This window comes from Phocoena sinus, chromosome 7, assembly GCF_008692025.1.
Source record: "Phocoena sinus isolate mPhoSin1 chromosome 7, mPhoSin1.pri, whole genome shotgun sequence".
Lineage (NCBI taxonomy): Eukaryota > Metazoa > Chordata > Mammalia > Artiodactyla > Phocoenidae > Phocoena > Phocoena sinus.
In genome coordinates this window covers 74,102,800-74,127,551 of record NC_045769.1, presented here as the reverse complement: position 1 = coordinate 74,127,551, position 24,752 = coordinate 74,102,800, and the positions used below count along the sequence as shown (strand labels likewise).

The following is a 24,752-nucleotide window of genomic DNA, read 5'->3' as shown; positions in this document are numbered from 1 at the left end:
TCAGTAGTTATGGCATGCAGGCTCAGTAGTTGTGGCTCTCAGGCTGTAGAGTGCAGGCTCAGTAGTTGTGGCACACGGGCTTAGTTGTTCCGTGGCATGTAGGATCTTCCTGGAGCAGGGCTCAAACCCGTGTCCCCTGCACTGGCTGGCGGATTCTCAACCACTGCACCACAAGGGAAGTCCCAGTCAAAGGTATTTTTAAGATTACATTTGAAAGTGTTATATGGAGAATAAGTGCATAATAGTGGAGTAAACCCACAAGTTATTAAATAATGGATTTTTTAAAACAAAAATATAGCACTTTAAACCATTTAGGTCAGCCCTCTTATATTTTCAGCATCTAGAAGGCCATAGCAGAACATAAAAACCAACAGGAGAAGTGGCTTTGTTCATACAGGAGATCAACCTGCTACTGTGCATATAATAATTCTAGTAAGCTCCATCCTGGCTTTGTAGATTAACAACCCTGAACCATCAGACAAGACCAGCCTATTTATCTAATTGTCCTAATTGCCTAACAAAATCCAGGAGCAAGTACTACACGACTCTGAGACTAGCTTGTGAATGCAGGCTAACGTTCCCAAATTGTGTCCTGTAAAACAGAAACATCAATAAGATGCTAGGAAAAACTGGGAAATGGTGAACTAAACAAATCAGACAAGTTTCCACAGTGCAGGATTTCTCAGAAACTTGATTATGCTAAAGTACATTGAGGTTATCCAAAAAGGGGATGAAATATGAAGTATTTTCCTAATTTTTAGGATGATGAAATTCATTATTCTCCATGGAGTATCTTTTTTTTTTTAATTAAAAAAAAATTTTTTTTTCCATGGAGTATCTTGAAGAATATTTCTGTTTTGTAGAATATGATTTAGGAAATATAGATAAAAACTGCGATGCACTCAAGAGCATTAAAATGGTAACTCTGGGGAGGAAAACCCTGCCTGTTCACCACTGACATGTAGACTCAGTCCCAGGTGTTCACCAAGTCAGAACTCTGCAGCACAGACAACTGTCTCCACATCTGAATAGGGGACAAATGTAAGGCAACATTCCATATCCAGATCTGCCAACTTAAGTACCTCCTACTGTTACTTGGCCTGTCCTCTGGTACCACTGAATCTGATGATACTACAAAAATTCTCCTGAGATTTTGTGTGACTGTTTGCCTAGAGGATATATTAATCTACTTCCTAGATATGCCCAGTTGCAATGCAACCACCTGCCTGGTGAGGACATTTTTGAACTCTCAGGACTCTACTTTCACACAGGTCCTCGTCCTCCCAGGACGCTGCCAAAGTTCTAGGTGTAGTACAGTCAGTCTCCTCAGAACATCAAAAATTACCCAGAGCTTCCTAGGATTTCTAGGGTACACTTAGTTACCAATTTCGGCAGAACAAGGAAAACATGGGGCACTGGAGACTGGTAGAATCAAAAGCCATTTATGCAAACAATAAGCAAAGGGGCATGGATTGTGAAAGGCAGAGTAAGAGAGGATGTTAAAGTTCCTTAGTGGAACTAACAGCCAGGAGATCAGCAGAAAATTTGGGCACCAGAGCAGGCTGAAGGCCAGAGCCATATCCCTCCAATAAGGAAGGAACTCAGCAGTTCAGACAGCTTGGTACCTCAGACTAGCTATTTGATCTGCTTCACTCTCTTTTAAGAGTCTGTCCCAAGCTGTGTACCACAGAGGGCAGAGAGGGAAATCTCACAACTGTTGGCTACGGAATGAATCAGAGCAAATTCTCAGATGGCCTGAGTCACACAGTTATGAATACTGACCTCAATTTCATCTTTAAAGACACTTTTCCAGACAATATTTAATTGTTGTTGGTAAAGCTCCATGATATATTCTGTATAAAGGTGATACTTTAAAAATAAAATTGTAAGAGACCACATATATTTCTAACAGAAACTACAGTAAAAGTAGTAAGGCTTACAAATAAATCCCTCAAACTTTATTAGTCAAAAGTTCTTATTAAAATAATAATTGCAATTCTTTACCACATGGCCAATACAAATAACTTCCTCTTTAATTTCAAAATCAGTCACTCTGAAACAAGGAAGAAAGCACTCCTGGCAAAGTGTATCAAGGTCTTCAAGGGGTATAGTTTGGAAAGCATAGTAAATATAATTTTATAAATTTAAATATTAAATTCTATAAATTTAAAATGTAATTTTATATTTTGAAATTTTAATTGTCTAGTTTTCTTACAACAGATTTTAAAGAATTAAGGTTTGGCAAATCTTTTTTTTTTTTCCTAGTAAGCCTAGACCATTTAGATCTCAGGTGATGTGAATGGAACCCCATGGAAAAAAGAAAAAGCTGCACAGCTCCAAGGTCAGCGAGCACAGGAGTTAAAGGCAAGTGATTCAATACCACCTCCACAAAAACTAGCTGGTTTACCTTATGCAAATAATTTTAATCCTCTGAACCTCAAGGTTCTCATCTGTAAAATGAGGATAACAATGGTACCTACTCCGTAGGGTCACTGTAAATGAAACAAACCATGTAAAGTACTTAACATACGATGGCATACTCTAAGGTACCCAGCAAAAGTCAGATGTCATTGGAGGTCCTTACCTGCTGGGGACCTGAAATTCGCAGATGGGAGTCTCTTATGGTGATGAGTAAGAATATTTTACTTTCCATCTTTTATTAAAAGGGAATGTAGGTTTTAAAGATTGAGAGACACTGATAGAATTTAAACTCCTGCTTTTCTGGTCGTCCCTAAATTCTCGAACTTTCTAGCCATTTCTCAAACTTTCCTCCTATCACTAATAGTTTTTAATTTCACTGAATACACGTTGTAATTAGCCTACATTCTAGAATAACACAGAAAGTTATCTTGGAATTCTTCTTTTTTGTCCAATTTTCAACCCTTACAAGTTTCAAGACATAACGTTATTACTTGAATATTCCTCATTTCCATCACCTTTGTGTCATTCCAGGTCACCCAAAAGAATTACTTTCCATAATGAAATCTATGTGCCTCCTTTATCTCGCTCAAGAACAAGGTATATACACGGTAGGAAGGGTGTGGAAGAGCCAAGATAAAAAACTTTCTCCAGCATCCTTACATTTGAGCCTGCATCAGTGAGCACAATAATTAAAACTTCCTAATGGCTTTTGTTTTTATCATATTTCAATTATGCAAATCTAAAAAAAAATTTCCAATGGGCTCAAAAGTTCTCTCCATAAAAGTTGACATTTTGAGGGATAAAATGGGCCTGATTTGTTTCTATAGTGGAAGTATGAATGACAGTCTATATAATTTTGTTTTTCTCTGTTTTAAGTTATGTAATGATGTAAAACTATTTCCAATCATGAGTTTTTTATGTCACATTTAGGAAGTACTTGCCAGAATAGGAAACTCCTATCAATATGAAAAGTACCCATGTCAAAAGTGAAGTTAATGGTATTTGGAAATTTAGCTTAGAATGAGACCACAAAATTATCTATTTTTATATAAAATATATGCTTACAAGCATATATTTTAAAAAGCATACTTTATAAATACCACCATCATTAAAACTAATATATATGCCTTAAAAGGAGGGGAAACACATCTGCCTTCACTTTCTGGTTGACCTTTGAAAAAAAATTTATTTCTCAAAGATTACATTTAAGATCAAGTATAAAATCATTATTTTGTTTTAACTCATCTTGAAGTGACTGTTGGAAATAATAGTAAAAGTCAAAAATCCAAACTGAACAAGTTAGTCATGATGCCATTACATTTAGAAATCACTCAACTTGAATCCCTTAGTTCATTCATTTACTGAAAGCATTTAATCTGTCTATTTCTATGTATCCTACGTAAAGATGAATATAATGGGATGCTCGTCCTTGAGAAGTTTATCACTTCATAAGAAGACAAATATGTAAGCAAAACATTATAGTCCAAAATACTAAGTATAATATAAATAAATACATGTATGAATGGGAGTGCAGAAGAGTAAGTGATTAGCAGACATAAAAGATTATCTTTCTCTTTTTCCTAAGGAAAGGAAAAGACATATTAATATATTCACTGGATTCCAAATTAAACTGAAGAAATGAAAGGATTTTAATTTAACTCACATTCAACTGTAACTTTAAATTTTGATTATAATAGTTTAATTAATATGGAAATTTATAGAACATCTACCTAGGTAAGTGCATCTCAGTAATTCCTGCATGTTCTTAATTGAGATTTCTCTCAGTTCTTACCTGACTTCATTTAGCCTTTGGTGTTCTTGCCACCACACTTGCTTGTGTTGCTTTATTAGTGTTTGCTCTTTAGATATCTTTGAAGTCTGCACTGCTTTTCTGATCTAGATTTAAAGGAACAAAAGAGGAGCAATTTCCATGTCTTTTAAGTGTTTTCCACAATAAAAATGTTTAATCTGTAATTTCTAAGTTAAATACTTATTCTTTTTCAGTCCTATTCATGCATTTTCTAACATTAGCACTTTCTAAAGGTGAAGTAATTCTATTTTCCATACATACAATAAATAACACCTTAATTCATCTAGCCCCAGAAAATCTGCAAGAGTATTCCATATATTTTCTTGCCTTTTTACACATCTTCCCTGCCAGGCATCATAGGCATCGTTATTCCCATGTTATAGATGAGGACAGTGAAGTTCAGAGAGGTTAAAAGACTTGGTCAAGACCATCAAACTCATAAACAGCATAATCACATAGAACCTCAGTGTTCAGATTTTTTTTTTTTTTGTGGTACGCGGGCCTCTCACTGTTGTGGCCTCTCACTGTTGTGACCTCTCCCGTTGCGAAGCACAGGCTCCGGACGCGCAGGCTCAGCGGCCATGGCTCACAGGCCCAGCCGCTCTGCGGCTTGTGGGATCTTCCCGGACCGGGGCACGAACCCGTGTCCCCTGCATCGGCAGGCGGACTCTCAACCACTGCGCCACCAGGGAAGCCGCAGATTGGTTTTATGTGATCCTTCAGCACTGGATGGGAAAAGGTCATTGGATAAGTTATTAGGAGGCCTGGCTTTAGTCTCAGCTTCAGTATCTACTAGAAATGTGACCTTGAACTGTATATACAATTTTAATCTTTCAACTCCATGACTTTGTAAATAAAATTTTAAATTAAAACTTAAATTTTAAATTTCAGGCAAATCTTTATTTGAAGGTACTAAACAAGGAAACAGTGAAAAATCAGGTAGCATTGAAACCCAAATTTTCAACTAAATTTAAATTTTTCCCGAATTTTATGACTTTTAAAAAATGCTTTTGGGTTTGTGTTGATAAGATATGTCAGGCTTGGGTCTGTTTATCTTAAGATCCATTCTTGGCCATTTTCCTCGTCTGCTCCACATCAGAGAGCAGCCTGCGTTTCTCAGACACCCCTAGCAACTGCCTTACAGCTGGGTTCAGCCAAAGGGAGACATTGGTAGTGGGAGATTGGAGGGAGGGAGGGAGGAAGGGAGAAGCCAAAGAATTACTCACTTCTCCTGCCCTCTCTCTCCCAGAGGGGTCTCCACAAGCATCTGCATCTTCTCCATTGCACCAACATTTCTTGACATTTCTATTATGGTTCTAACTATCTCTGGGTAACCTCAGCCTATGGGGTGTACTACAACCTTGCTTTTTCTAAATGTCCCTCCAACCCAGGCAAGGCAATGACTCACTTCTGTTCTAATCCCTGTGTTGGTTCACAGTCCTCTGGCTTCTCAGCTCTATCACCTGTGTAACGATTTCCTGCATTAAAGACCCCTCTATTCTAAATCCTTAAGTGGTTAGACTCTGACTGACATGTACATGATGAACTTGTGTATTTCATATTAATACTTTTAAACATCTATAAAAGTGTTAATCTGAAATCAGAAACTTGATGAAATATGCATATTTTATATTTTCCCTGTTACTAGAATACTTAGTACCCTGAAAGGCTTAACAGATCAATACTGAAGATATAAAAACTTCAGAAGAAAAGTTCTAAAACGACTATAATGCATGCTATTTCTAGCTGTCATTCACTGATTACCATAACCTTGAGTTTATCTTTCCACTGTTCTGGTTACTGATTCAAAATTAGGGGTATAAGAAAACAAAATAACCCAAACATTACTTAAAAAAACACAAAGTTGGGGCTTCCCTGGTGGCGCAGTGGTTGAGAGTCTGCCTGCCGAGGCAGGGGACACAGTTTCGTGCCCCGGTCCGGGAAGATCCCACATGCCGCGGAGCGGCTGGGCCCGTGAGCCATGGCCGCTGAGCCTGCGCGTCCGGAGCCTGTGCTCCGCGACGGGAGAGGCCACAGCAGTGAGAGGCCCACGTACCGCAAAAAAAAAAAAAACCAAAAAACACAAAGGCAAAGTCAAATCTTTTCTTAAAGAGTGCTACAATTATGAAATTTAGGAGAAAAGTACATTTAAATCAGAACAGGAGGGACATCCCTGGTGGTGCAGTGGTTAAGAATCCGCCTGCCATTGCAGGGGACATGGGTTCGATCCCTGGTCCGGGAAGATCCCACATGCCGTGGAGCAACTAAGTCCCTGCGCCACAACTCCTGTGGCTTGTGCTCTAGAGCCCGCAAGCCACAACTACTGAGCCCACGTGACACAACTACTGAAGCCTGTGTGCCTAGAGTCCGTGCTCTGCAACGAGAAGCCACCACAGTGAGAAGCACACGCACTGCAACGAAGAGTAGCCCAGGCTCGCCACAACTAGAGAAAGCCCACACACAGCAATGAAGACCCAATGAAGCCACAAGTAAATAAATAAAATAAATAAATAAATAAATCAGAACAGGACATTGCAGGAAAACATACAGCCATCTCTCTATTTCGCAGAAAAAATAAAAGTATATATGTAGTGTTTCTAAAATCAGACACTTGTGTTTGCTTGAAGAATGCCTAAAACTCATTCCAACTATTTACCATCTATAGTCTCTGAAGTTTGTTGCAGCAGGCACAACTTTAAAAATTAGATTTCTTTGACATATTTGGTCCATACTATACAAAAAAATTAAAACACATTGGTGAAAGATGTAGACACATTTCTATAATTTAAAGAAAAATCAATGCTACTGCCTTTGGTCCCAGGGAAAGGCCAATTAAGTAGACTATAAAAGTGAAAATAAAGCTACAGTTTTTCACTAGACACTTCGAATATTTTGCAGAACATCCTGAGTTTTTTGTAAATTAACTCATTGACTCTACTTCTATCTTTGGCCAAATTTTTTTTAAAAAATAAAGTTTTTAAACAAACAAGAAGATTTAAAATTGTATCTTTTTCAATAGAGTAATTTCTAGGGGATTCCAATTCATTTTGCTGAGCAATAAGCCATTTGAAAGCAATATTTTAGGTGGATGATGATTTATGCAAAATGCTGATGAATTAAAATTTACAAAAGTAATATATTCGAAAGTAGTTTATTGTGATGAGCCAAGATAATAAAACCCTAAATAGGTACCCTGAAATACCGTGAAAGCCCTTTGGGCCAGATGATCCATCTTTAGATATAAACAACAGTAATTAGTGGACAATTTAAGTGTTGGTTACATGTACCTATGTCAAAATTCATTGATATGTACACTTTAGATTTGTGTGCTTCACTATATGTGAGTTATAACTCAATACAGAACTGAAGAAATAAAAATTTTTTAAAAACTATACTAAGATGCAATTCCTCATTTATCAGGTTGGCGAAAACTCAAATATTTAACAAAACACTGTGTGAGGCTATGGGAAAACATGTTCTCTCTCTTATGTTGCTAGTGGGAATACAAAATGATGCAACCCCCCGTAGAAGGGAATTTGGAGTTTCATATGGATTTATCCTTTGACCAAGCAATCTTACCTATAGAAATCTACCTGAAAACTGTATTGGCTGAAGTATAAAAAGATAGGTGAACAAAGCTATTCACTGCAGCACAATTTATAATAGAAAAAGACAAGCACAGAGATTCTGTCAATAAGTGTTCTTACCAAAATAAATTGAACTTGAATCTGATCAAGTCTCCAGATATAACTACCAATTACTGGAAATACAAGAGATAGGATAATATGTTTAATGACACCACCAGGATGTAATCAGCAAAATCCAGACTGTAAGAAACTATAAAGGATAAACACTACAATTTCTTCAAAAATTAAATTATAAGAATACAAGGGGATGGGGCTTCCCTGGTGGCACAGTGGTTAAGAATCTGCCTGCCAATGCCAGGGACATGGGTTCGAGCCCTGGTCCGGGGAGATCCCACATGGTGCGGAGCAACTAAGTCCCTGCACCACAACTACTGAAGCCCAGGCACCTAGAGCCCGTGCTTTGCAACAAGAGAAGCCACTGAAATGAGAAGCCCGTGCACTGCAACAAAGAGTAGCCCCTGCTCACCACAACTAGAGAAAGTCTGTGCACAGCAACGAAGACCCAATGCAGCCAAAAATACATAAATAAAATAAAGTAAATTTATATTTAAAAAAAGGACACAAGAGGATGGAGGAGGAAACCTAAAAAATTAAAATCAATTGTAATATATGGATATTATTTAGATACTAATTTGAATAAACTTTAAGAAAAAAATTTGGAGACAATCAGGGAAATTTAACACTGATTATTTGAAATTATTAAGAAATCATGAACATCTTAATGTAATGGTATTGTAGGGTTTGGGGTTTTATAGCCCTAATCTTTTAGAGATACTGCTGAAATATTTATGGTGAATATTATGATGTCTGAAATTTCAAAATAATCTGGTGCAGAGGGAAGTCGTAGGTGGGAGTACAGAAGAAATAACGGCCAAGAGTTGTTCATAGTTGAAGCTGGATAATGTTACGTGGAGATTAATCATACCATTCACTCCAATTTTGCATATTTTTGCAATTTTCCATAATATAGTGTTTAAAAAAAAGAACTAGTAGATGGATTACTTGAGTTGGACAAGAAATATTCATTCTTGCTAAGCAAAGAAATTCAAATAAAAATAATTGTAAAGATCTCTTTTGTACTTAAACTGGGAATGAACAGTTAACATATAATGTACCAAAAATTGGTCTCAATTTTCAGCTCACATCTACTATTTGGCTTCAGGTTCAGTCTCAGCCTTTGAAAGACTAGATTACTCAATGTGCACATCAGTGGCTCATCTGGCATCCTGGAATTTGTGCATGATCAATAACACAGCAATTATATAGGTCACTATCACATCTAATCAGTATAACAATACCAGCCAAACGAATCAGGCAAGACTTCCTAATTTATTTTTAATTAAAAATACTGTTAATTTCTTTTCAAATATAGCTAAGCATTCTAGATGTAACTTGAAGCAAAAATCTTATGTGCTTTTAAAAAAATTAATTAATTAATTAATTTTTGGCCGCATTGTGTCTTCGTTGCTGTGCACGGGCTTTCTCTAGTTGCAGCAAATGGAGGCTACTCTTCATTGCAGTGCATGGGCATCTCATTGCGGTGACTTCTCTAGTTGTGAAGCATGGGCTCTAGGAGCATGGGCTTCAGTAGTTGTGGCACGCGGGCTCAGTAGCTGTGGCGCATGGGCTTATTTGCTCCGTGGCATGTGGGATCTTCCCAGACCAGGGATCGAACCCGTCTCCCCTGCATTGGCAGGCAGGTTCTTAACCACTGCGCAACCAGGGAAGTCCTTCTTATGTGCTTTAAATGTTAACATTCTATCATTCAGCTTGAGTATATTTACATTTAATATTGTCACAGTAAAGTGTCGTAGTAATAATGATTGTTAAAGCTGTTAATTTCATGTGCAAAAAAATGGGCATATTTAATTAGTAAAAAAAAATTGGGAGTTGACTGATAATACAAATATTAAGAGAGAATGTGTTAACTATGTAACATTAAGAATAAAATATTCTTCAGTCAACACATATTTCATAAAATGCTAAACAATAATATAAGAAAGGATAACAGAGACAATATTATCATAATTCCAGTTGATGTAGGCTGTTTGATATATTAGCATTCATAACATTAAACAAACTAAATTTTAAGAATTGTATTTAATTTTCAGTTATCTAATTCCATTTAAGCCATGTATCTTTCAAGAAAAAGCCCTATTTGGGAATTGCTCACATCTTACAAGAAAAAATTAAAAGCAAAATGTCAAGTTTATATCTCTAAATTAAACGAGAAGGGAAGAATCCAAAAATCATGAAAATGACATTCCCAATAAATCTTCCTTAAACTAGATATAATAAAAAATGAAGATTGTATAAAGGAAAGAAGACTGTTTGAAAATGATGAGGTATCCAGGACACATTTTGTTCTCACTGACCAAATTCTAAACAACGGATATTACAAAAATGCTTTAAAAGGAAAATTATTTATTATTATGAATTGATGGAGACTAAAAATGGAAGCAAAAAAGCTTGTCAAAATGATTGCTACAGAATGTGAACCATTTTCAGTAGTTGATGGCAAGAGATTTTTTGAGATTTGCCAAGCTATGAATCCCAGGTACCAAGTTATTTCTAGAAAATATATAACTAAAAAGCTTCTTCATGAATGATATTCTGTGAACAAAAAAGGTTATTGGTGTTATTTAAAATGTCAGTTGAGAGTGATCATCCATTTAATCTCATAAATGTATAACACAGTGACCAGAGAAGCACTATAGTTAGCTGACAGTGCTAAGAAATTATTGTCCCTGAACTTAATGTCAAACTCAAAAAACCACATTAATAATTTAAAATTTTAAATATGTTTACTCTTTGATAGAAATCCTATCATCAAAGAGAAATTCACTTTGACCAAATATTGATTTTAACATTCAATGATTCCCCATTCATCCAAAATGTGCATCTGGATAGAGGAATAGATGGATGGACAGATGGACAGACAGATGGATGAACAGTTATATAGATAATATTTGGAATATATATATGAACATATATGTACAGTCAACCTTAAACAACACAGGTTTGAACTGCATGGGTCCACTTATACGTGCATTTTTTTCACTAAATACTACAGTATCACACAATCTGCAGCTGGTTAAATCTGAGGATGTAGAGCCATAGATATAGAGCAACCTTGGATTCAGAGGGCTGACTAGGAGGGCTAACTATAAATTATACACAGATTTTCTTCCAATAGATGGTCAGCACCCCTAAGCCTCACATTGCTCAAGAGTCAACTGTACACATTCCAATACTGAAAAGGGTGCAGACAAAACGTTTGTAGTGGCAACTTTAGTACAACAGTATTTTGGGAGAGAACTAAAAAACATTCATACTTTTTGGCTCAGACATCCCAATCACGGGAATTTATCCACATAAAGTGTCTATGCATGAAGATATTTACGGAAACATGATTTCCAATATCACAAACTTGGATACAACCTAAATATCCAAAAATTGGAATGTGATAAGGTATGCATCTTTTTCTATTTGGAGTACTCATCACTCCTGTTTTTGTTTGGCTAATTCTTATTGTCCTTGAGATTCCAATTACAATGTTACTTCCTTGGAAAAGCCTTCCCACCCAATTAGGATCAAGTCCTGTTATTATACACCAGACAGCCTTTTTTATTGGAGTTTATATTTAATATAATTTTATTTCAGGGCTTATTTGATAAACACTGGCTTCTCTCCTCCCTCTCTCCTGCAAATAGTACACCCCATGAGGGTAGGTGTTATATATTGTTCACCATTATATATTCAAGGCACATAATAAGTATTTATTATATGTATCAATACATATGTGTATAGATGGTATATATACAACAGATCAGTACAGAAGTCAGAAATATGAAAATAGTTTTATTAGGATGATAGTTATGTAAGTGATTTTGCCATAAAATTTCTTTGAATAACATTAAATTATTTTAAAGCTATATCTGAAACAAACAAATAGTGAGTGCCCTACTTTTTAAGTGGTCTCCTTAGTTTGAGGAGACATAGCTCATGAATATATGGTAATTTCCCCAGAATAGGGTATCAAATGTGCCTTGAAATCATGAGAGTTGCCTTTTTAAAAAGACATTAACAATAAAAAGCTATGTAAAACTAATATAACACAAAAATATTAAATACACATGAAAGCTTGTAAATTGCTTAATATGTTGCTTTGCTAAACCAGATTTTTTAATTTAACCAAGCAACGAAAATGCTGTTTATAATGTACTCTATTATTTGCATAAGAGGGAAACATACTGCCTGAATAATCCTAAACCCATCCATGGTCCTAAAATACTGTGCACAATCACTTGCACATAAACCTCTTTCAAATCTAGTCGAGGCTCACCTCTTCTTAGATCAGGGCAAAAAGGGAATTCGAGAAAAGAGAGGCACCTGGGGGCATACTTTGTATGGTGTTGCAGAAGGAGCTTTAAATTAGATGATAATCCATGGCTAGCACTTACTAGCAATTTTAATTTTTTTTAGATTATGTTAGAAATTGTTGAAAATTAATGAGATAGCTATCTTTCTAAAAATAAAGTTGAATTCAGGCCTCATGGGGTTGTTAAGAACATTAAATGAGTAATGCATGTAGACTACATAGCACAGTGTCTGAGAGCATTCAATAAATGTTGCTATTCACAGGGCTTCCCTGGTGGTGCAGTGGTTAAGAATCTGCCTGCCAGTGCAGGGGGACACGGGTTTGTGCCCTGGTCCAGGAAGATCCCACATGCCGTGGAGCAACTAAGCCCGTGCGCCACAACTACTGATCCTGCACTCTAGAGCCCAGAAGTCACAACTACTGAGCCCTCAAGCCACAACTACTGAGCCTGTGTGCTGCAACTACTGAAGCCCATGCGCCTAGAGCCTGTGTTCCACAACAAGAGAAGCCACCGCAGTGAGAAGCCCACGCACCGCAACAAAGAGTAGCCCCCGCTCGCCACAAATAAAGTGCACATACAGCAACGAAGACCCAACACAACCAAAAAAATAAAGAAATAGGAAAAAAAAGTTACTATTACCAATAGTTGGAAGATTCTAAAAACTATTTAGAATGTTATTCATTTTCACATTTCATTGTAACTACCATTTTACTTTCTAGCAATTCAATTTTCCAAAACTAGAAAACACACACACACACACACACACACACACACACACACACACAAACTTCTAACCTTTAGCTCCGTAGAGGCAGAAGCTAATTTTTTTGCTTCAGTTAATGCATGCAATTGTTGATAGTCTACTGGTTTATACTTGGTGCTTCTCATTTCGTTTTTCATACGAAATACCAGATTATCTGTTTTTCATCAAAAACAGAAAATGACAAAGAAATAGTATTATGTTATTGGAAGTCAAAATAGAGTTATGGCAACATGTTGACTGCAGGTCTTATTTTTAAAGATTTTTAAGCAAATATGAGAAGTAATATATTGCAATATTTGTAGTATATTTGAACCTCAATTTCTGGAAATTTAAAAAATATTACCACTATATTCCTTGCATAAAATTACTTCTAAAAGGGCATAAAAGGAATACTTCCATTTAAGTTAGCACATTGAGAATTTTAGAAAATTATATTGTCTAGTTACAAAGTGTGACCATTCTTTTTATTTAAAATGTGTTAGTCATCAACTGTGAATATTTAAGTATCACAGTCTTATGAATCAAATTAAGTAAATAGAATTTTTAAAGTCATAGCTGCATTTTTAACTTAGAAAAATTGATTTCAATTAAATACGAAAAAAGGTTGAAACTGAAACCTAAAAAATTTAATAGGCCAGATAAGATTAAAATGATACAAAATGTTTGGGCAGCCATTCTCCATCCAAGCATATAAAATGTCCTAGTTTAGTTTGATACTAACTATTTTGATAAAGTAAAATATAGGTAGAGGATACTCTAAGGCCAAGTAGCATGAAGTATAAAAATTTGGGTAATTCAAGCATCATTGCCTCAATGATGTGAAAAATTCAGCTGTGCGATGTAAGGCAATTAAGATTTATTAAGTATATCATGGATCACATGACTGCAAGAAGCTCCCAAACGATTTAAGGACAAGCACAGGAAAGAATGGTTGGCCTGACTATTGTAAGGGAACTGGAGAAATCTTCAATGTGACCAAAAAATGAACCTTCCATTATTAAACTTTTGAAAATCAACATTCCAATTTTATATCACCAATAATCCACCATAAATCATAAAACAGGCTTAGAAGTAGAAAAAATACCTGAGGTATCATTTTTCTGAACTGTCATGAATGGTCGGTCTCTTTTATCCATGTTTTCCATATCTGTCAAGGAAACAAAAGAGAGCTAATAACATTTTACAATGTAATTTTAAAAACTGTTTTAAAGATATGTTCATTGTAGTGATTTTTGAAATAAGGTCCAGGACCGGATGCCATAACTCCACGTATTTTATTAAAATTTCTCTTTGCTCCTAGAAGCCTCCTTCCATTAGTTTTTTCTGATTGCTTTTCCTGATCTTGGTTTCTCCAACCAATCTCTTATCTCTTCGTTACCCTCTCTTGGATTGTCCCAGTGACTGGTAAATATTTTGTGATTAAAAACTTGTGTATGTTTTATCTTGAGTTCTCGAGAGGAAAGAAATACCTAAATTAAAGAATAAAGCAGCTAGGCAAATTACTTATTACTTCTCTTCAGCAATGCAGTACTTGTGGTGGATATGGGGATGTGCAATCCACTTCTAGAAAGCACTTGATGCGTACCTGTCACCAGCTTCAGGGTTGGACTCAGCTGCAGAGAACAGCCTCGCCCAAAGGCACACCATTCCTGGGGTAGCCTATACCCAATGACAGAGTGAGGCAAGGATGTAAAGAACCAGCAGTTTGGGCTTAATGCAGGTCACTCTGATGGGCAATATTTGCTCCAGAGCTCCCTTCGGGGTTGACCCACACTTTGTTGGACATGCATTGAAATTGAGTTTTTTATTTGCCCAATCTTGCTTCTCCCTTCTTCCTTTCACAGGTATGGATCCCTGATAAATATCTAGCACTCCAAACTCTGCCTCAGCATCTCCTTCCTAAGAACCCAACCTGAGGAGCACCAAACTGAACTGACATCTTTTTATGGCACCCCCAGGGCAAGATACTAGTCAAGTGGTTCTTTAAATAGCAGAACACATTTTTCATACATTTTCGTTCCATATCTACTAGGTTGAACTGATCATGTCTAGTGGCCTTTGCAGTAACCTAAATCTTCTTAAATGGAAGAAAAAGTCACACAAGTCCATGATTTTCAGAAACTCTGCCAAGTTACCAAGAATCATGGAGATTGCTCACCAGCTTTAGGAATATAGGGATAAACCTCAGTGTGTAATTTCTATAGGGTCTCTTGTTTCAAGCTTTTGATAATATTGACAATCCTCATAGCATCTGCCTTCTACTCATACCCATATCCTATCCCTTAAGATTCTTTTTCACTCTGGAAGATTGTGCACATCTAATCTGTCCCTGCATTGCCTCAAGCCCCCATCACCTCCTGCCTGGATGACAGAGGCATTCTACTTTGTACCGTTACAGTGCATTCTCCAAACAGCAGCCCAAGTAACCTCTTAAAAACTCTAAGCTGACCTTGTTGAATCCCTTCAATTGTACCCACACCCTTTAAGATAGTATCCAAACTTCTTTAAATGGCCTATAAGGCCCTGGGTGATCTTGCCTTTGATCATCTCTCTACCCTCATCTCATTCACACATTCCAACCACACTGGTCTTTCTATTTCTTAAACATACCAAGTTCATTCTGCTTCAAGGCCTTCCCACTTGCAGTTCCCTCTGGTATTTAAGGTAAGGGCTTTGGTCATTTTGGCGACTTACTCAGTTTTCCTGGGACACGCCCATGTATACAAGCTATTAAACTTTAGTGTGATTTTCCCCTGTTAATCTGTCTCATGTCAATTTAATTATTAGAACAACGAGAAGAACCTAGAATGGTAGAGGAAAATTCTTCTTCCCCAACACTATATGGTTCAAACTTAACTATGACCTTGATGAAATAAAATTTATATCTGACGGCAAGACAAAAAAAATTTAAACAAAATTTTCATCTGCCTGCTTGGCCCTCTTCCCTCCCTTGTAGAGAGTACGTGCATCTGCATTAACCAGACCTCCTCAGGAGATCACCTTTCTCCTTAATCTTTTAATGGGTTATGATGACCGACTATTAGCTTTGTAAGCACAGATCTGGATTGTGTAATCTGTCATTTGACTTATAACCCTTTGTCTCAGACCCTTATATAACTGTGCTTTGACATCTAACTGGTGGAACAGCCCTCAGACCTTTCTGAACGACTGTCTCCAGGTACATAATCTTCAGGATGGCTCAAATAAAGTTGTCCATTTATTTCTAGATTGACGAATTTTTTTAACATATTTATTGGAGTATAATTGTTTTACAACAGTGTGTCAGTCTCTGCTTTATAACAAAGTGAATCAGCTATACATATACGTATATCCCCATATCTCCTCCCTCTTGTGTCTCCTTCCCACCTTCCCTATCTCACCCCTCTGGGTGGTCACAAAGCACCAAGCTGATCTCCGTGTGCTATGCAGCTTCTTCCCACTAGCTATCGATTTTACATTTCATAGTGTATCTATGTCCATACCACTCTCTCACTTCGTCCCAGCTTACCCTTCCGCCTCCCCGTGTCCTCAAGTCCATTCTCAACGTCTGTGGCTTTATTCCTGTTCTGCCCCTAGGTTCCGCAAAACCATTTTTTTTTTTTTTAGATTCCATATATATGTGTTAGTATACAGTATTTGATTTTCTCTTTCTGACTTACTTCACTCTGTATGACAGACTCTAGGTCCATCCACCTCACTACAAATAACTCAATTTCGTTTCCTTTTACGGCCGAGTAATATTTCACAGTATATATGTGCCACATCTTCTTTATCCATTCATCTGTCAATGGACACTTAGGTTGTTTTACATGTCCTGGATATTGTAAATAGAGCTGCAATGAACATTGTGGTACATGACTCTTTTTGAAGTATAGTATTCTCAGTGTATATGCCCAGTAGTGGGATTGCTGGGTCATATGGTAGTTCTATTTGTAGTTTTTTAAGGAACCTCCATACTGTTCTCCATAGTGGCTGTATCAATTTATATTCTCACCAACAGTGCAAGAGGGTTCCCTTTTCTCCACAACCTCTCCAGCATTTACTGTTTGTAGATTTTCTGATCATGGCCATTCTCAATGGTGTGAGATGATACCTCATTGTACTTTTGATTTGCATTTCTCTAACGATTAGAGATGTTGAGCATCCTTTCATGTGTTTGTTGGAAATCTGTATATCTTCTTTGGCGAAATGTCGATTTAGATCTTCTGCTCATTTTTGGATTGGATTTTTTGTTTGTTTGATATTGAGCTGCATGACCTGCTTGTATATTTTAGAGATTAAACCTTGGTCAGTTGCTTCATTTGCAAATATATTCTCCCATTTGGAGGTTTTCTTTTCCTCCTGTTTATGGTTTCCTTTGCTGTGCAAAACCTTTTAAGTTTCATTAGGTCACATTTGTTTATTTTTGCTTTTATTTCCATTTCTCTAGGAGGTGGGTCAAAAGGATCTTGCTGTGATTTATGTCAGAGTGTTCTGCCTATGTTTTCCTCTAAGAGTTTGATAGTGTCTGGTCTTACATTTAGGTCTTTAATCCATTTTGAGTTTATTTTTGTGTATGGTGTAAGGGAGTGTTATAATTTCATTCTTTTACATGTAGCTGTCCAGTTTTCCCAGAACCACTTATTGAAGAGGCTGTCTTTTCTATATTGTATATTCTTGCCTCCTTTATCAAAATTAAGGTGACCATATGTGCGTAGGTTTATCTCTGGGCTTTCTATCCTATTCCACAGATCTATATTTCTGTTTTTGTGCCAGTACCATACTGTCTTGATTACTGTAGCTTTGTAGTATAATCTGAAGTCCAGGAGTCTGATTCCTCCAGCTCCATTTTTCTTTCTCAACATTGCTTTGGCTATTCAGAGTCTTCTGTGTTTCCATACAAATTGTAAAGTTTTTTGTTCTGATTCTGTGAAAAATGCCATTGGTAGTTTGATAGGGATTGCATTGAATCTGTAGATTGCTTTGGGTACTATAGTCATTTTCACAGTGTTCATTCTTCCAAACCAAGAGCATGGTATATGTCTCCATCTGTTTGAATCATCTTTAATTTCTTTCATCAGTGTCTTATAGTTTTCTGCATACAGGTCTTTTGTCTCCTTAGGTAGGTTTATTCCTAGGTATTTTATTCTTTTTGTTGCAGTGGTAAATGGGAGTGTTTCCTTAATTTCTCTTTCAGATTTTTCATCATTAGTGTATAGGAATGCAAGAGATTTCTGTACATTAATTTTGGATCCTGCTACTTTACCAAATTCATTGATTAGCTCTAGTAATTTTCTCGTAGCATCTTTAGGATTCTCTGTGTATAGTACCATGTCATCTGCAAACAATGACAGCTTTACTTCTTTTGCAATTTGGATTCCTTTTATTTCTTTTTCTTCTCTGATTGCTGGGGCTAAAACTTCCAAAACTATGTTGAATAATAGTGGTGAGAGTGGACAACCTTGTCTTGTTCCTCCTGATCTTAGTGGAAATGGTTTCAGTTCTTCACCATTGAGAATGATGTTGGCTGTGGGTTTGTCATATATGGCCTTGTCATATATGGCCTTTATTATGTTGAAGAAAGTTCCCTCTATGCCTACTTTCTGAAGGGTTTTTATGATAAATGGGTGTTGAATTTTGTCAAAAGCTTTTTCTGCATCTATTAAGATGATCATATGGTTTTTATCCTTCAATTTGTTAATATGGTGTATCACATTGACTGACTTGCATATATTGAAGAATCCTTGCATTCTTGGGATACACACCACTTGATCATGGTATATGATCCTTTTAATGTGCTGTTGGATTCTGTTTGCTAGTATTTTGTTGAGGACTTTTGCATCTATGTTCCTCAGTGATATTGGACTGTAGTTTTCTTTCTTTGTGACATCTTTGTCTGGTTTTGGTATCAGGGTGATGGTGGCCTCTAGAATGACTTTGGGAGTGTTCCTCCCTCTGCTATAGTTTGGAAGAGTTTGAAAAGGATAAGTATTAGCTCTTCTCTAAATGTTTGATAGAATTCGCCTGTGAAGCCATCTGTTCCTGGGCTTTGTTCATTGGAAGATTTTTAATCACAGTCTCAATTTCAGTGCTTGTGATTGGTTTGTTTATATTTTCTATTTCTTCCTGGTTCAGTCTCTGAAGGTTGTGCTTTTCTAAGAATTTGTCCATTTCTTCCAGGTTGTCCAATTTATTGGCATAGAGTTGCTTGTAGTAATCTCTCTTGATCCTTTGTATTTCTGCAGTGTCAGTTGTTACTCCTCCTTTTTCATTTCTAATTCTGTTGATTTGAGTCTTCTCCCTTTTTTCTTGATGAGTCTGGCTAATGGTTTATCAATTTTCTTTATCTTCTCAAATAAGCAGCTTTTAGTTTTATTGATCTTTGCTATTGTGTCCTTCATTTCTTTTTCATTTATTTCTGATCTGATCATTATGATTTCTTTCCTTCTGCTAACTTTGGGTTTTTTTTTTTTTTTTTTTTTTTGGTTTGTTCTTCTTTTCCTAATTGCTTTAGGTGTAAGGTTACGTTCTTTATTTGAGATGTTTCTTGTTTCTTGAGGTAGGATTGTATTGCTATAAACTTCCCTCTTAGAACTGCTTTTGCTGCATCCCATAGGTTTTGGGTCGTCAAGTATTCACTGTCATTTGTTTCTAGGTATTTTTTGATTTCTTCAGTGATCTCTTGGTTATTAAGTAGTGTATTGTTTAGCCTCCATGTGTTTGTATTTTTTACAGATTTTTTACTGTAATTGATATCTAGTCTCATAGCATTGTGGTTGAAAGGTACTTGATACTATTCCAATTTTCTTAAATTTACCAAGGTCTGATTTGTGACCCAGGATATGATCTATCCTGGAGAATGTTCCATGAGCCCTTGAGAAGAAAGTGTATTCTGTTGTTTTTGGATGGAATGTCCTATAAATATCAATTAAGTCCATCTTGTTTAATGTATCATTTAAAGCTTGTGTTTCCTTATTTATTTTCATTTTGGATGATCTGTCCATTGGTGAAAGTGGGGTGTTAAAGTCCCCTACTATGATTGTGTTACCGTTGATTTCCCCTTTTATGGCTGTTAGCATTTGTCTTATATATCTAGGTGCTCCTATTTTGGGTGCATAAATATTTTAAATTGTTATATCTTCTTCTTGGACTGATCCCTTGATCATTATGTAGTGTCCTTCTTTGTCTCTTCTAATAGTCTTTATTTTAAAGTCTATTTTGTCTGATATAAGAAGTGCTACTCCAGCTTTCTTTTGATTTCCATTTACATGGAATATCTTTTTCCATCCCCTCACTTTCAGTCTGTATGTACCTAGGTCTGTGGGTGTCTTGTAGACAGCATATATACGCATCTTGTTTTTGTATCCATTCTGCCAGTCTACGTCTTTTGGCTGGAGCATTTAATCCATTTACATTTAAGGTAACTATCGATATGCATGTTCCTATTACCATTTTCTTAATTCTTTTGGGTTTGTTATTGTAGGTCTTTTCCTTCTCTTGTATTTCCTGCCTAGAGAAGTTCCTTTAGCACGTGTTGTAAAGCTGCGTTTTTCGTGCTGAATTCTTAGCTTTTGCTTGTCTCTAACGGTTTTAATTTCTCCATCTAATCTGAATGAGATCTTTGCTGGGTAGAGTAATCTTGGTTGTAGGTTTTTCCTTTTCATCACTTTAAATATGTCCTGCCAGTCCCTTCTGGCTTGCAGAGTTTCTGCTGAAAGATCAGCTGTTAATCTTATGGGAATTACCGTGTATGTTATTTGTCATTTTTCCCTTGCTGCTTTTAATATATTTCCTTTGTATTTAATTGTGGATAGTTTGATTAATATGTGTCTTGGCATGTTTCTCCTTGGCTTTATCCTGTATGGGACTCTCTGTGCTTCCTAGACTTGTTTAACTATTTCCTTTCCCATATTAGGCAAGTTTTCAACTATAATCTCTTCAAATATTTTCTCAGTCCCTTTCTTTTTCTCTTTTTCTGGGACCCCTATAATTCGAGTGTTGGTGGATTTAATGTTGTCCTAGATGTCTCCAAGACTATCCTCAATTGTTTTCATTCTTTTTTCTTTATTCTGCTCTGCAGTAGTTATTTCCACTATTTTATTTTCCAGGTCACTTATCCGTTCTTCTGCCTCAGTTACTCTGCTACTGATTCCTTCTAGAGAATTTTTAATTTCATTTATTTTGTTGTTCATCATTTTTTGTTTGCTCTTTAGTTCCTCTAGGTCCTTGTTAAACATTTCTTGTATTTTCTCCATTCTATTTCCAAGATTTTGGATTATTTTACTATCATTACTCTGAATTCTTTTCAGGTATACTGCTTATTTCCTCTTCATTTGTTTGGTCTGGTGGGTTTTTACCTTGCTCTTTCATCTGCTGTGTGTTTCTCTGTCTTCTCATTTTGCTTAACTTACTGTGTTTGCGGTCTACTTTTCGCAGGCTGCAGGTTCGTAGTTCCCATTGTTTTTGCTGTCTGCCCCCAGTGGCTAAGTTTGGTACAGTGGGTTGTGTGGGCTTCCTGATGGAGGGGACTAGTGCCTGTGTTCTGGTGGATGAGGCTGGATCTTGTCTTTCTGGTGGGCAGGACCATGTCTGGTGGTGTGTTTTGGGGTGTCTGTGACCTTATTATGATTTTGGGTGGCCTCTCTGCTAATGAGTTGGGTTGTGTTCCTGTCTTGCTAGTTGTTTGGCGTGGGGTGTCCAGCACTGGAGCTTGCTGATCATTGAGGGGAGCTGGGTCTTAGCGTTGAGATGGAGATCTTGGGAGAGCTTTCACCATTTGATATTACATGGAGCCAGGAGGTCTCTGGTGGACCAATGCCCTGAACTCAGCTCTTCCACCTCAGAGGCACAGGCCTGAAACCCAGCCAGAGCACCAAGATACTGTCAGCCACATGGCTCAGAAGAAAAGGGAGAATAAAGGAAAGAAAGAAAGAAAAAAATAAAATAAAAAGAAATAGTTTTTAAAATAAAAAATAAGAAAATTGTTAAAAATAAAATAAATTAAAAGTAAATAAAAGAAAGAAAGAAGAGAGCAGCCAAACCAAAAAAGAAATGCACCAAAGATAACAAGCGCTAAAAACTATACTAAGAAAAAAACAAGAAGAAAAAAAAACGGACAGACAGAACACTAGGACAAATGGCAAAAGCAAAGCTATACGGACAAAACCACCCTAGGAAGCATAAAAATACACACTCACAAAAAGAGAAAAAGGAAAAAGATATACACATCTATATATTTTTTAAAAAAAGGGAAGAGAACAACTAAATCAATAAAAAAAATCTACCGATGATAATAAACTCTAAATAGTAAACTAAGATAAACATAAAAGCAGAAACCAGTCAGTCGCATACAGCAAACCCCAAGTCTATGGTTGCTCCCAAAGTCCACCGTCTCAATTTTGGGATGATTGGTTGTCTATTCAGGTATTCCACAGATGCAGGGTACATCAAGTTGATTGTGGAGATTTAATCTGCTGCTCCTGAGGTTGCTGGAAGAGATTTCCCTTTCTCTTCTTTGTTCACACAGCTCCTTGGGTTCAGCTTTGGATTGGCCCTGCCTTTGCATGTAGGTCACCTGAGGGTATCTATTCCTGCCCAGACAGGATGGGGTTAAAGTCGCAGCTGATTAGTGGGCTCTGGCTCACTCAGGCCGGGGGGAGGGAGAGGTACGGAATGCGGGGCGAACCTGTGACGACAGAGGCTGGCATGATATTGCACCAGGCTGAGGTGTGCCATGTGTTCTCCCGGGGAAGTTGTCCCTGGATCACAGGACCCTGGCAGTGGCAGGCTGCATAGGTTCCCAGGAGGGGAGGTGTGGATAGTGACCTGTGCTTGCACACAGGCTTCTTGGTGGCTGCAGCAGCAGCCTTAGCGCCTCATCCCCATCTCTGGTGCCCTCACTGATATCTGTGGTTCGCACCCGTCTCTGGAGCTCATTTAGGTGGCGCTCTGAATCCCCTCTCCTTGCGTACCACAAAACAAAGTGGCAAGAAAAAGTCTCTTGCCTTTTAGGCAGTTCCAGACTTTTTCCCGGACTCCTTCCCGGCTAGCTGTGGCGCACTAGCCCTTCAGGCTGTGTTCATGCAGCCAACCCCAGTCCTCTCCCTGGGATGTGACCTCCAAAGCCTGAGCCTCAGCTCCCAGTCCCCACCCGCCCCAGAGGGGAGAGCAGACAAGCCTCTCAGGCAGGTGAGTGCCGCTCGGCCCTGATCCTCCGTGTGGGAATCTCTCCGCTTTGCCTTCCGCACCCCTGTTGCTGTGCTCTCCTCCGCGGCTCCGAAGCTTCCCCCTCCGCCACCCACAGTCTCTGCCCGCAAAGGGGCTTCTAGTGTGTGGAAACATTTCCTCCTTCACAGCTCCCTCCCACTGGTGCAGGTCCCATCCCTATTCTTTTGTCTCTGTTTTTCCTTTCTTCTTTTGCCCTACCCAGGTACGTGGCAAGTTTCTTGCCTTTTGGGAGGCCTGTGGTCTTCTGCCTGCATTCAGTAGGTGTTCTGTAGGAGCTGTTCCACATGTAGATGTATTTCTGATGTGTTTGTGGGGAGGAAGGTGATCTCCACGTCTTACTCCTCCGCCATCTTGAAGGTCTCCTGACAACTTGTTACGGAGTCCAAGCTCATTCTGCTCGCTGCACGACAGGCCAATAAATTGGGAGACAAGGTGTTGAGGCAAGGAATATGACTTTATACCTAGATTGACTATTAATTAATTTTTTCATTGACATATGCATGGTGTAGTTGGCAGGGTATCAGAAGAAAATGCCAGAGGACACTTGGAGTCTACGCCGAATGAAGACCTGATACCAGCATGGATCCACTGAGCCCCACCAGTACTCCTCAGATGTTCCAGTGAGTACCCCTGATATCCAGATCTCATTGCTTTTAAATGATGATTATAAAAATCATATTTGAGCTGTTTTTACGAAGGACTTGGAGTCTTGGGGGGTACTGTTGAATTTCCTAGGCAGAGACCTAGGGCGATCTGAGTAGGAGGTCCAGGAATGCATGGGTGGCTGGTTTTGTTAAATTTCGCTTAAATTGAAAAAAAAAAAAAAGTTGACATTTGATCTGAACAAAATATTGTTAGTGAAATGAGAGACTGAATTATTCATCTCCAAAAAACAAGGCACATTTGCTCGTTCCAGCCACAAGGTGTTCTCAGGTGATTGAGAACCTAGCAGAAGTGTCTGAAGATTAATCCTCATGATGTACAGTGGTCTTACAGGGAAGCCCCACTATAACGATTAAGTAAATACTGCTCTTCCAGGGACACACGGGATAAAGAGTGGTCTTCAGTGCTCTGAGCACCTGCAGCAGTTTTAGACTGCTGGAGGTAGAAACAGAGATACATAAAATGAATAGATGCAAGGGCAACTCCTTGGGGAGCTAGACTCAGAAGCAGCACACATTCAATCCACCACACTGTCCTCAGAACATTGTTCAGATGATAGCTCATATCTAAATTAGGCTCCCCATATTACTCAGCCATAAAAAGAGATGAAATTGAGCTATTTGTACTGAGGTGGATGGATCTAGAGTCTGTCATACAGAGTGAAGTAAGTCAGAAAGAGAAAACCACATACTGTATGCTAACACATATATATGGAATCTAAAAAGAAAATGCTTCTGAAGAACCTAGGGGCAGGACAGGAATAAAGATGCAGATGTAGAGAATGGACTTGTGGACACGGGTAGGGGGAAAGGTAACCTGGGACAAAGTGAGAGAGTGGCATGGACATATATACACTACCA

At 37.7% G+C, this 24,752-nt stretch overlaps 1 protein-coding gene across 6 annotated transcripts in view; it reads right to left on the bottom strand.

Moving 5' to 3' along the window:
- The window catches only part of CCDC148 (coiled-coil domain containing 148), a 265,676-nt gene that overhangs the window by 160,359 nt on the left and 80,565 nt on the right, over window positions 1-24,752 (bottom strand). For 3 of the 6 annotated variants that reach the window (XM_032638642.1, XM_032638644.1, XM_032638643.1), the window contains exons 2-4: window positions 14,108-14,170; window positions 13,056-13,177; window positions 4,214-4,317 (exon numbers count right to left, since the gene is read on the bottom strand). In XM_032638642.1, the coding sequence (XP_032494533.1) occupies window positions 4,214-4,317; window positions 13,056-13,177; window positions 14,108-14,170 (289 nt within the window). Of the gene's footprint in view, window positions 1-4,213; window positions 4,318-13,055; window positions 13,178-14,107; window positions 14,171-24,752 lie in introns of those variants that run through there. The other 3 variants (XM_032638646.1, XM_032638645.1, XM_032638647.1) reach the window with 2 other exon arrangements.